The 13609-nt window shown below is 40.7% G+C and overlaps 1 protein-coding gene across 1 annotated transcript in view; it reads right to left on the bottom strand.

The window, feature by feature from the left end:
• Window positions 1-13609, bottom strand: part of Sema3a (sema domain, immunoglobulin domain (Ig), short basic domain, secreted, (semaphorin) 3A) — a gene marked incomplete at its 5' end in the record, with an annotated part of 198255 nt that overhangs the window by 135675 nt on the left and 48971 nt on the right. The window contains 2 exon segments of the mRNA XM_005377190.2: window positions 4933-4995; window positions 9254-9411. Coding sequence (XP_005377247.1) covers window positions 4933-4995; window positions 9254-9411 — 221 coding nt within the window.

The following is a 13609-nucleotide window of genomic DNA, read 5'->3' as shown; positions in this document are numbered from 1 at the left end:
TTCTTTTCAATAAGCCAATAGACATCAACAGTACAATTATTCCAGCTAGCCTCGTATATACATATATAATCATTCTTTCTTTCTTTCTTTCTTTCTTTCTTTCTTTCTTTCTTTCTTTCTTTCTTTCTTTCTTCTCCTTTCCCTCATCCCAGTTTAGTGAAGCTCTGTATCGTTTCTAATTTTTTATTACTTTTTATTTTCTTTAATTATTTGATCAGTCTTTCATTATTACATCAGGTAATCTGAGCAACTTCACTGAAGATAACAATATGTAATATAACAACTACTGTTAATTCCTATCACATTGTTTTGAAATTCTGTATAGTTTTTACTGTTTTTGTCTTCATTGTTGTTATTTTGCTATTTTTTCTCTTGAAGGACACCAAAGGTCGACGTCCCTTTGCCCACTGGGAAGATGAATGCAGTGTGCAGTTGACACCCGGTGTGTTATGGAATGAGCCTAGCTCGAGATGAGCATGCAATGCACGTTTTCCTTTGCATCACGGGGCAAACACGGTGTTGCTCAGGCCCTGCGATTTGAGCTGCGTGAATGCGACAGATGTGTTATCATGTATCAACACATTAAAAACAAATAACTGCTAAGAACCAAAGCATAAATCCCTCAGAGCTTCCAAACAGCCCCAAAGTTCAGGTGCACCCACGATACCACCCTTTGAAATGAGTCCAGGAATGAGAATGTTATGAGAATCTGCTTTTTTTTGTTGCTTTCAGATGGTTGATATTTTGATTTCTAATGATGTTCAAAATATTTCTAGCAGTCATACGGTTGCCATTTGGCTTTATTGAAACTCAGTGTGGAGAGCCGGTTTAGTAGGATAAACAAAGAGGATTCAGAGAGCTATTGATTCAAAACAGATTCTTCTACCAGCTTAGCAAGGACTCAGTTTTCATTTGCAAAACAGGGTCAAGGAAGTTAATCCATCAATAGAAATGTTATTGTGAATAACAAAGTGGATTTTAAGCCCTAGGAAGATATAAAAAACAAGGGAAGAGCAGGAGCCAGCATACAGATATCTGGGTGGTGTTTACTCTATCATCCAGGGTTTCTTTCTAATAGTCTTATGGCTTACATATTTTTTCAAATAACTTAAGTAATAGCAGTGGAAAAGTTCATCGAGCACTTTATTTCTCTAACGATAGAAATGCTACAGCCCTAGTGAAGTTTAGAGCCCTTAACCCCAAACATGCATGTTAGCAGGCTGTGTTCTATACTCTAGACAATCATGCCTGCAACAGAAAAAGTCAGTTTAGATAAATGTTGCCAGAGATGCTTTGTCCAGTACATACACCTACACCCCCTGTGCATGTGTGAGTGTGCGTGCATGTGCATGTGTACTGCATACACGTGGAGATACCTATGCCTATAACAATATGCATAGGCAACAATGCCATGCATCCTGTTTAATATATTCAGCATATTTGTGTGTCCAGCTGCAGATTCTGGCTTTCTCATAAAGCACATTCTTTGTGGGACAGTTGCCCAAATTCCAGCTGTTGCTTTAATGCATATCTTTGATACAGACAGTGACAGGCTGGCTCTTCCCAGCTGCTTGGGAGAGTGGGCAAAGCTCACTTTCTGCGTGGTGTTCCACTTGGTTACATAGGAGGTGTCGAGGGTCAGTCCCGTGGCTTGTCGGGGTGCAGGAAGGAAGCAGGCCTAGCCGCATGGGGACGGCCCCTTGCAGCACGTACAAGTTGGCCAGCGCCCTGTCCCTCTTCCTGCTCTTACCTTGCGTCTGAACTGAGCTCTGAGCAGACAGCTCTTCCCCAGGGTGACGTGCTCAGAGCCCTGTGATTTCCAGAGGACTCTCACTAGGGAAATCACTCGGGGAAGGTAAACCCGCCCTCTGGAACCCAGAGAACCCACAGGAGCTGGTGAGTTTGCTTCCTGTAATGTCCAGACCAGGTCTCACTGTGATGCTTTCTTGGAGTTCTGACGGCTGCAGAGTCCACCTGTCCCTATGGTCTACAGCATCACAAGAGCTCTCCAGGAGCAGCAGCCAAGCATACACCCCGGCTGCAGGCTATTCATGCACACACTGGGCCGCATTCCCAGCAAGGGTGCACGCCACCTGCAGATCAGGTGTCGGAAGAAGGAAACTCTTCCTCCTCGATCTTTCTTGCAAATCGGTCATTTAAATTATTGGTAAAAGTAAATAGCAGTGTTTATTTTCTTGTGATTATCATGGCAGAAGTGTTACAAACCCCAGGAATTCATCGCATCACTATTTCTAAAATCATGTATAGGAAAAGAGATGGACAAATATAGGTTTGTAAATTAAAGGGCCAAACTAACCAAGGGATGTCAGGAATCATATAAAATGCAGGGAATACATACTTTGAGATAAGACTTAAACTATTTAAATGTGGTTGCCTGATAGGTAAAACAAATTTTAATAACATGCCGTTAATGCATAATGTAGATGTTCAATAACAGATCAGTGTAAAGTAACGTGAAGGGGACGAAGCCAAGCACTAAACACTAGATGTAATGACTGCATCAGATCACTCAGTCTCTAAGAAGGCACTTTCCTTTTGTGTTTGTGTGATTTCCAAAAGTATTCCTCTCATCTTCTACAGAGCTCTGTCTCTGTCTCTGTCTCTCTCCTCCTCTACCTTGAGCAGAGGGCTTGTGCTGCTGGCCCAGACACAGTGAATTTAATAGCTTCAGAAGCTCCTGACCTAACCAAGCTGTGGGCACCATATTCAGGGTTTCAGGGCTATCTTCATAAGAAGAACAACTTGCTGTGCTTGTCAGGCTGTTTAAAATGCTCATGAATTCAACGAAAGTCAATGAAAAGGAAGTGAGACACTGCATTTGCTAGCTGTAATGAGGTTCACGGTATCTGATCACCTCATAGAAACTTGTAATGAAAGCTCTGATATCATATAGGTCATGTCCCACACACTACGCTGGAGGTAGGTGCATTTTGAGCAATTGAATGATATGACATCAGTCTACTTAATCTTTTAAAAAATTCATCTAGCTAGTGTAGCATGAGAAGATATTTGTGATTTGGTCTTTCTTTGCATTCGGCATTAAATCAGTTCAATTGTGGATTTTAAGTAAACTTCATTAAAATTAACTTAATGAAATGAAAACACAAATAAATTGAATTAATGAATGTAAAAGAATACCAAAGTACACATACTTTCTCATGCTATATTAATTGGTTGTTTTTTGAGAAGATTAATTAAGGTGGTGGTTAATATTTTATCACTGGTATTGTTAATTAATATCACATTGTTTTGACAGTCTCACTTGTGTGTCTTTGAACTTTACAGGAACTCTGGGACCTGGCTGCCATTTTACTCACAGACTTGTTGAGCCCAAAAGAGTGAGATTTTGCTCAACTGTCCTTTGTTTATCATGTGTCTGTTAGTGGGCAAGTTCAGATCAAACAGTCCCGCTGACATCAAGAGCATCATCACGGACACAGAAACCATCCTAACTTACAGCCCCGTACACAAAACACTACAAAATTTTAAGGAAAAGACTTTGAGTGACATTCTGAATTATCGTAATTCTTGATCAAGAAAGTGGGAGTAACCATCCCCACCTCATAAATCGACCATTAAAGCTACGTTTACAACATGCTGCGTAAACTGTTAGAGGGCTTGTGCAGGAACATTTCTCAGCAATTACAAGCTGGTCTTCACCATTATGAAAACGAGGAAGGAAGTTTGCATTCTTGAAGATAACAGCTGCGTACAGGAAGATAGTCCCTTCTAGTCCTCCTCAGTAATTTCCCCAAGTATTTCTAACATAATTTGTTAACGGTAAATGGGTCACTTCAGTATTAGTAAATTTCTTGTCTGTGCAGCTGTGCTTTGGGGCCTTATATTTGTAAAAGGTTTTCTACTTTTCCCAATGAGGTCTAGGAAAACTGTTCAGCTTGTGTTATAATTGTGCAATATTGTTTGTTCCATTTCACAGACAAGATACTAGAGTCCAAAGATCATGAAGGCACATTCTCGTGTGGTGCAGTGTACAGCACTGCCCTCCCTGGGCTTTCGCTTCCGTGTTCTCTCTATTAATTTCTTTAAAAGTCCCCACAGATGCATTGGCTTGGGGTGATAGAAACTTTGATAGAATGACTTTCCATGTGCTTTGACTTATCCCAAACCACGCCTCCTGTCCCTATTGCGGAGGTGACGGTGCCAATCTGCTCTTGGGGTTCAGGCCCCGCTGAACTCTCCCTAAGGAAGAACTTTCAGTATAATGCCCATGCTCGGCCTGAAAGGCTCAAGGCCGCAGTGCTGCTGCTCACGTGGGTGTGAGTTGAGGGAGGGCAGCTTGTGCTCCGCACTCCCCACCTCCCCTCCTGCACCTGTGGCAGCACTGCCGCTGCACAGGGCGAACTTTCCCATGAACTCAGCTCCCGCCTCGCAACCCTCAGAATATGAACATTGCTTAGGGCAGCTGCTCCCAGTCCGCCAAGCCGGCCCTTGACAATACCTGCCTATCCCATGCACGGCAGCACACAGGGTGAGCTTCTCCCACATGGCACTGCCCTCAGACAGACAAAACTTTGGGAATGAATTCTTGGCATTTTGGACATTCCAAAATATTGACAATATATAAGTAACATGCAGTTATGGTTTTACAAATCCTGCAAGTTATTTTATCTACGAATTGCAGCTATTTTTCACGTGCAGATATTTGGGTATCACTCAACCCAGCGCCACTTAACTTCACTAACAAGGCTTAGCCCTGGAAGAAATGACCTCCGGTTGTCACAGTGTGAAGGCTGCAGGACCCTCGGTGCCTCCAGGACTGAGTAGCATTTTATTCCTTGAGAGGGATTAGACTCGCAAGTGTGAGGTTTAATAGCATATTTAATAACAATAAATGACAGAGTAAAAACTGCTTAAGAAATCACTAAAATAATTCAGTAGAGTGGTGCTTACCAGGATGTCTTTCCCAGCCCACTTGCATTCGTCTCTTCTGGTGTAAGACACTGGCCACACGATCTAAGGATACAAAAGAAAGGTTACTTGGGGTCAGTTAAGTTCTCTGAAAGATGCAATCTTGCACACGGTCCTTGGCAAGATGGAAGTGAAAGTTCCGTGAGACACTGTGTGACAGGAACTTTGTTTAGACTTTCTGGTGACGTGAGCTCATTGGTGTGGCTCACGGTCCTCGCTCTCCTTCTACCCCTTGTTCTCCGAAGTGCGCAGGTAGAATGACAGAGCCGCACTGTCCTCAGACAAAGTGACATAGGGTGGAGACCACTGCCAAGGAGGCAGGAGGGAGAGATGGACTGGTGGGATGTGATCACTACGGAAGAGGTGAAAACCTTTAAAGGTACAGCCCACGTTTCTCTAAATTAGTATTGCTATGAGTGATTTTGAAATTTTAACACTGGGATGCTCTCAGTCAACTTCTAGAATCTAGATCTCACAATGAGAGGGCAGAATGAGACCAAAAGGGTTAGAAAAACCCCAGCTTCCAAAGGAAACATTAAAATAATTGAGAGTAGGAACACATTACTATTATTTCTTCTTTGAAAAATAAAGGAAAAAACACTCCCACTGTGGGCTAAATTCAGATGATGTGAGGAGTAATGTTTGTGTTTTTGTCCCTAATATTTGGTCTTTGTCCCTCCAAACATTTCCATATATCATGAATATGCTCCAAGAGGTCGCTGGTGGCTTGGACAGTTGGATACATCTCTCTACAGAGTAATAATTCAACTGCTAGCACCTAAATTTTAACACAAACTTTTCCAGATTCCCTGATCAATGTTAGTAAGTACTAACTGAATTGGGTAGAAAAATTTATTGTTCTTTCATTCAGCTTTCTCTTCTAGTGATATTAATTTCAGGGGAAAAATGTCATATATAAAAGAAAAAATCCAAAGACAGTGGCAGTTAATCAATTATGTCTGCAGGAAAGCTTTTAACCTGGAAAGGACTGATTATCATTCATTTGCAGACCTCTAGGTCACTCAATACCTGTGGTCATAAACTTGGGCAAAGGTTGTGGTATTCAATCTGAGGAATTAAAAAAGAAACAGCGCATTTAGCACAAGAATTTGGGCCACGATGAGATAGTATGTTATGACATGATAAGTACGTTTGAATTCATGTCACAGATTTAAAAAGCCTAAGAATTATTGGGTATGCATTTGTTTTTACTATTAAAATCTTAATTTCTGTATTCTGCTTTTATGTACTTTTCTTCACATATGCCTGTATGTTTAAATTAAAACTGTTACGTGACTTATTCCTCAAACTTTTTACAAAGTAGTCCCTTAGTAAAATCAAGAACAACGAAAGTATCATCCTCAAAGTGAAAATCAGCCTGACTCCAGCATTCACTGGAGTGTCGGTCAATGCTGTCCCACAGCTCTCTGCCGCGTGGCTCTGGAGAGGCCAGGTGAGCTGCACTTGCGAAAGTTTACCCAGGGCAGCATAAAATAGAACTTCTCCATGGGCACAACCACACTTGTGCATAGCAGTGCTAAGATGTACTTGACTGTCACATGTAGCTTACCAGTTAGACTATGCCGGACTCACAGATTATCAAATATGTGTGCTTATATATGTAAAGTAAATATTTATTTTAAAAGACAAGCTGTTTCCTAACAGCTTCCCAGCTCTTGACTGTTGGTTGCTGAGATTATATGGGCCTGATATGTGGCTTCACCCTTTCATAGTCATGCTTTACTCTATTTTCTATCCTGTGCTCAACAATTCTCCGCTAAACTAACAATGCCTACATTTTCTGCCCGGCTATTCCTAGTGTTTCATGATCCCCCTTGCATGTGCGCCTGTCCTTCCAGAGACTCGGTCATTCTCACACATCTGGGGGACAGTGCTGGGGACGGGGCCAGGGCAAGTTGCTCGCTTTCACCTCTGCCCTCCTTTCTGGTGCTCCTTAATAACAGGAGGCCCAAGCAGATCCTGCCTTTCTATCAAGACCAAGAAGCTTCCTGTGGCTCTTCCTCATGCAGAACCCAGAGCCCGCATTGCCTGGGAATGGGCTTGGCCTCCTGGTCACCTTTCCTTTACCCTTACTGCAGAGTCACCCAGAACAATCAGCTGTGACTCACAGGAGACAGTTGTGAGCTGTGATTCACAATGAGAACAATTAATTCATAGACCGGGCCACCCAGTAGATGCTTAGGGAAGAGCTGTTGAACAAGTTTATATGCACATAGGTATAAAAGAGTGTGAAAACCACCAGAAGTGAAATGATGTATAAGTTTAAATAAATAAATTGGGTTTGCCCTTTTAAACAATGTGCTTTCATTTAAAATTAAATATTCTATTTTTAACAAGGTGTTTTAGACTTAGAAATACACTTCCTATGAGTAGTGTAATATTAATTCACAGGCCAGAGTTATAACAAGGATCCCAGCAGTGGGCAAATCACTGAACTTTTAATTAATCCATTAACTCAAAGAATTTATTGCAAGTCCAGTTGGTAGAGGATGCAACATGTACTATGATATCTGAATACTCAGGCTGGTTGTACAAATGGCTCCAGGATTTGCCTAATTATGAAATAGTAGAATTTTGTATATTTTGGTTGATTTTGATTTTAGAAACAATTCAATACTTTAGATTCTTGATCTTCAGAAGACAAATGTTAAATACATTAAACAGATGGTCTGAAGTGATATATGTTCACACACTGTCTATTTACCTACTTATGAATTTTAGAAAATGATAAAATGATACTGACAAGCTTAACTGACAGAATTCCCTAAAATTAAATATTAAATTTCTCTGAATAATCTTAATTTCTTATTCACTATATAAAATGAGTTTGTTCTGTTAAAACAGTAACATAAAATATTTATTTGTGATTCAAAATATTCAAAATATTCTTAATACCAATATTTTCATAATTTCAGAAAAACCAATAAATATAATAATCTTAGTAATGCTAGGCATTTGTTGACATCACCTGAGATTAGAAATCAAATAGAATAATCAGAAAAATGAGTACGTTATAAAGGCCTTGGATTTTATGATCTTATATCGATCAAATGTTGATGTACATGGTCAGAATCTTAATGTCGACTGTAGAAGTAGTCAAAGTGCTACACTCTATTAAATATGGAGATCAACGTTGAATACAAGCCTTTACTTTATTTCCAACACAAAATTCTCCACCAGAACAAAACGTTTTACAACTTAGTCGCTCTTTAAAAAGTTACCAGGCAATGTACAGACTGTGGATAGTCGAGGCACACACTACTTTCCAATCCCAAATTCAAGAGAAAGCAGACCTAGAACAGGTCCACATGGGCGGTGTGTGTTCTGCAAGGTTGCCATACTGTGACCCCTGTGGAAGCCTAGACACCGAGACCTTCACCCCATAGGGAAGGAGAGTGGACAGAACTCCTCAGACAGCTGACCTAAGGTGTATCAAGTAAACTTAGCAAATTTTTACTAATTTGTCAATGTTTGCTTGTTCCAAACTGCATAGCTTTCAAATGAAATAAACCAGAAACACTATGAGGAATAAGGAAAAGACCTATGTATGCCAATGTCTCAGTGACCACACTTGCAAAAACTTGCCACCAAGTTCAAGACCAGCCGGGGCTACAAAGTGAGCTCAAGGCCAGACTGAACTGCATAGCGAGACCCTGTCTCAAAAAGACAAAAAAAAACCTCATCTGTTAGATCAGGTTGACAAGTTTTTCATTTATAAGACAAGGCACTAAATACTTTCAGTTTTCTGGGCCACATGGCCACAGCTCTTCCACTCTGCTGTTGTGGCCTGTGACAGACGTGGAGAGCATGCCGCTGATGCGAGCGGCCGTGTGCCGGTGCAATTGTGTGTGCACTCACGGTGCGTCCCATCGGGCCTGTGGATAACTGAGGAGCCCTGCATGTGATGGCAGCACACACACTGTGCACACAGACACACCTAGTACCTGAGGCAGTTATGAGCGTCTACAACCATTCAGGCATGCACTTTTATGCAGGAATAATTGTATGACCATTGAAGGCTGAGCAGCAGCCGGTGATTCTTATAGTGATCCTTGGGAGCACTACAGTGTCTTCTTTGACTTTTATTCCTTACTAAGTCCATTTTGTTATTGTCACAAGCTGCATTTGCAGCTCAAAATGTAAAATAATAATTTTGAGCAATTTTCTGTAACTGGTCATGATTCCAAATAGCTAGGAGAACCTATACAACGTGAGACGTTTCAAAGGATTATAGCACACACGGGAAGCACAAGGTACCGCAGGTATAACAGCACACAGCTACCTTCTGGAAATCCTTGATGTTAACCAGGTTGAAGGAGAATATGTGGTCCTTCGCCCCGACGTACAGCCTGCCTCGCTCCTCGTCCAGCAGGAAAGTGTGATAGCTGGAGCTGTTGGCCAAGCCATGGAACGAGATCACATTGCTGGACTCCAGCATCTCTGCAAGGCAAGGAAACAAATGCAAGCGTTAACTGGAGGCCCAGTGGACACCGGTACCTGGTGATCTGACTCCCACCCATGGCCCCCTCCCAGCAGAGCTTCACAGCACCGAGAAGTGTGCAGGGACAGCTCTGAACTGGGAGATGCTCTCTGAGTTGGTTGGCCTCACACGGGAGAAGCCACTCTCTGAAAGGACAGGGCAGAAGTAGGTTGGCCGTACAGGCTTGTCCAGGGGAAGTGAGATACTCAGTAATGGGATGAGGGGTGAATAGTGATATGAAGTTGTCTAGCTCTAGGAGGGCTTGTTTAAATGGTTTCATCTGCACCAAGCCATTCGCTGGGAGAGTGAAACCCGGGCACAGGAGAGCAAGGAGACCAATGAGCTTTTCTTGGCTGCTCCAGGCTCTTTTTATCCAGATAGTTTCACCCGTCCTCAGCTCCACTGCAGAAATCCTCAGGAGGATCTTGGAGCTGATGTACACAGACGTGACGCTTTTAAGAAATGTTGTTTAGTGTCTATTTTGCATTCTTTTTTTCTCTCTCCCTCTCCACCCCCGTGGGATAAAAATGTTGAGGCTTTTTCACAACAGTGTCTTGAATTAACACTTGGTTTCTCTCAGGGAATACTTAGTAAGAACCACTCGTGAGAAGCCTCACAGTGCAGAATTTCTTCCACCAAGGGAATGCAGTGGTGGAGACCCTCCTCCCAGCCCTCACTCCAAGAGGAGCACATGGATCGTGGGAGAGGTTCTCTCGCTTTATCTACTTCTCCACTGTATTATCAAATGTATGATCACTGTACAGGATTAATGTCAGATGTGTTAATTTAGTGTTACACGGCAGATCTGATCCATACATTGCATCATACCAGTCCACCCCTTGTGTCCTCTGTCTCAAAGGAAAGTGTGCTCTGTCCTTGTGGTCCTTTCGGCCTCCTGTCTAGCCCTAGATCTTCCTGCCACCAGGACAAAGTGCCACCCTTGCTTGTAAGGTAGGCAAAGGCAGTCCCCAAGAAATCACCCCAGAGTTTCTTGTTATAGCTTGCTTGAGTTATTTGTAACTTTATACACTGTCAATGGCAGTAATCATTACAAGATTGTGAACAAATTGTTTAAAGTGCAGTTTTTAATACTTCATGAGAGCTCTTCAGTAGAAGCCTATGTCAGCTTCCTTTCCCCCAATGAAGAGAGAGAGAGAGACAGACAGAGAGACAGAGAGACAGAGACAGAGAGACAGAGACAGAGACAGAGACAGAGAGACAGAGAGACAGAGAGAGAGAGATTCGGGTGATTCCTGGCTGAAATGCATGAAAACTACTGGTCCCCTGAGAAACAGAGAGTGCCCTAAAGACACGTAAATCTCTGCGGTGTTCCTTTCTCCGCATCCAATTGACTGCAAAAGATCAATATTATGCAAAGTCATTACCAGACTGAACACCCAGGCTGTCCGTGAGGATGGGAAAGCTTGGCATCTGAGGCAGGGGCTGCCTCGTTGCATATGTCCGGGGCTTGGTTGGTGATTGGAAGAGTTCTGTTTATCGAGTGGATGCCCTTCACTTCTTCCAAATTTTTAAAACTGTAATCTACCTAGCACCAGAGAAGCTGAAGCACAGGTAGGCAGGAAAAACAAAACAAAAAGTCAGCTCAGCCTAAATAAAAGTTTTCATAGAAACCATGCAGATCATGGGTAGAAGGTGTTCATCCGAGGGTGAGTTTCTCAAACTCCTGAGCTTCAGTCTTATGAATGATGGGACTAGTACTGCATCTTCCAAAAGGTATTGTAAATGTGAAATGGGATAATGCTTGTAAGTAACCGGGAACAAGAGAGCAGACAGGAAACCGTTAAAGGCTACCTGTCCTACAAGTAGATGGTAAATGTAATTATGTTGGCTTATATCTGGTAATCTGAACAACTGATTTGAAGACAACCATATGCAATAGAACAACCATTGCTGAATTCCTACCATTTTGTCTAGTGAAACTCTGTATTGTTTCTAATGGTTTTTTGTTTTTATTTTTTATTTTCTTAATGGTTTATTCCCTTTAATGGTTTGAATTCTTATATCTTGTAATCTGAGCTACTTAATTGAAGATAGCAATATAATATAACAACCACTGTTAATGCCTAACATTTTGTTCTGAAACCCTGTATCATTTGTACTGTTTTTTGCTTTTTTTTTTTTTTTGTCTATGTTGTTGGTATTTTGCTATTGTTCTTTTTAATTATTATTATTCTCTTTAAATTTAAGAAAAATAAAAAAAATAATTACAATTGATTCTGTAAACCCATACAGGAAGCCAGAGTCCAGGTGGTGCCAGCTGGAAGCTGCGCTTCTCCACCTACTCTGCCCAAGGTGCTTGCTTGTTCATGTCAGTATATGGTAAGAGGGGAAGTAGATAGCGGTACGCTGATCCACATAAATATGAAATGTAACCATGTGAGCTAAGCTAAATATAAATGCAATGTAATACTAAATGTAACATCCTGAAAAGGTTCCTCATTTCAAGAACAGTGAAATATTCTCTTTTATTTTATGTATCTTCAGTTTTAAATAATAAAATAATAAGTTTTTATAGCATAGTTCTAGACAAGGAAAATATCTTTTTGGTTGAAACCTGACACAGATGAATTTTGTAAATAAATTTGGGTATAATTATTGGCTAGACAACTTAAGGTATGAAATCACTCTGGGAGCCAATCACACACTTGTAAATGGTTTTGTTACTGTGCCAGGATGCCCATCAACCATAAAATGGCTGAGGAAAACATGGTATACATATGAAGTGGAGCTTCACTCAGTGAAAGAAGAGCAAACTCAAGGCATTTGCAGGAAAATAATGGATGATTCCTGAGATCACAATGTTAAGTAAAATAAGTCAAACACAGAAAGTTAGATACAGCATTGCTCCTTTTATATGAGAAACACAAAATATGAGTAAATTAAAGGGGAAAATACTGGCATAATGGGAGGAAGCATGGGGAAAGACAACCAGGAGAAGGGAATGGAACCCTGTGGAGGGTGGGAGGGAGGAGGGGAGTGATAGAAAGTCACCCCCTACAATACAGAAATCCAAGAGATGTGGGTGCAGGAGTGGATCTCAGTTAGACATCGATTAGATACAGATATGGATTAGATATGGATACAGGTTAGATGTAGATTAGATATAGGGGTAGATATGAGTCAGGTATGGGTAGCCATTAGATATACTGCAGGTTAGGTGTAGAGTAGATTAGACATAGATGTAGGTACAGATTAGATATGGACAGGTACTGATTAGATATAGATACAGATTAAATACACATATAGAAAGAGTTCTGCAAGATGAATGTAAACATCATGTATAACAAACACACACCAATAAAAATGTAAAGCTATGTTTTTGACAAACTATTTCTTCAAACAAAAAGACAATATTGTTCTGGTTCACATCCCCTTCCACTGCTGTCAAATGCACATATTTTTTGTCTCATCATGCCTTGTACTTTAATTTCCCTCTAATGCAAGACTTCTATGAAGCTTTGTCACAGAGAAAACAGTCTTTTGAGACCCTCACTGTATGGATTGAGAATATGAACTCCACGTTGACTGGACTGGGGTCAAAGTACCTGGGTTAACATCAGACACTTTCCTCTAATCTAGTGTGTGGATTCTTCAATATTGTATTCTCCTTATTTAAATTTATGATTTTGTTTTTCCTAGACATAGACACAATCACTGCAGTTGATATTAAATAACTCCAATTTTGAATTTACTCCTTCATAGCTTTAGTATTTTTTTTAAGTTTCTGTTATTTAAGCCTTACAAAGACATAAACTGGTGTTGGAACTAAAATAAATATTCAGTAATGTGAGCTGTTGTTTAACATTCCTCTACCTTCTCACATCTTGCAAATGTTCATATTCATCAAACAACAAATGTTTTTTTTTAAAGAACAACATAAACTTGTATGGAATCAATTTGACTATGGTGAATGTGAGTCGAATGAAGCTCTTGTGAAGCATTAATTCTCTTTGCACCTAATTTAGCTTTCGTTGAGACATTCCTTCAACTTCTACATGTTGTGCCAAGAGTAAAGATTAGTAAATGTAGGATTAATAATTGAAAATGCATCATAACCTAAGTAATATTTAATGAATTACATATTTCTAAACTTGAAAGGTGGTTAAATAAATATTCTATTTTTTCTATAGTCTCCAA

This window comes from Chinchilla lanigera, unplaced genomic scaffold (genome assembly GCF_000276665.1).
Source record: "Chinchilla lanigera isolate Chin_1 unplaced genomic scaffold, ChiLan1.0 scaffold00009, whole genome shotgun sequence".
NCBI lineage: Eukaryota > Metazoa > Chordata > Mammalia > Rodentia > Chinchillidae > Chinchilla > Chinchilla lanigera.
The sequence above is the reverse complement of the archived record's forward strand: the minus strand, read 5'-3'. Positions and strand labels throughout refer to the sequence as shown.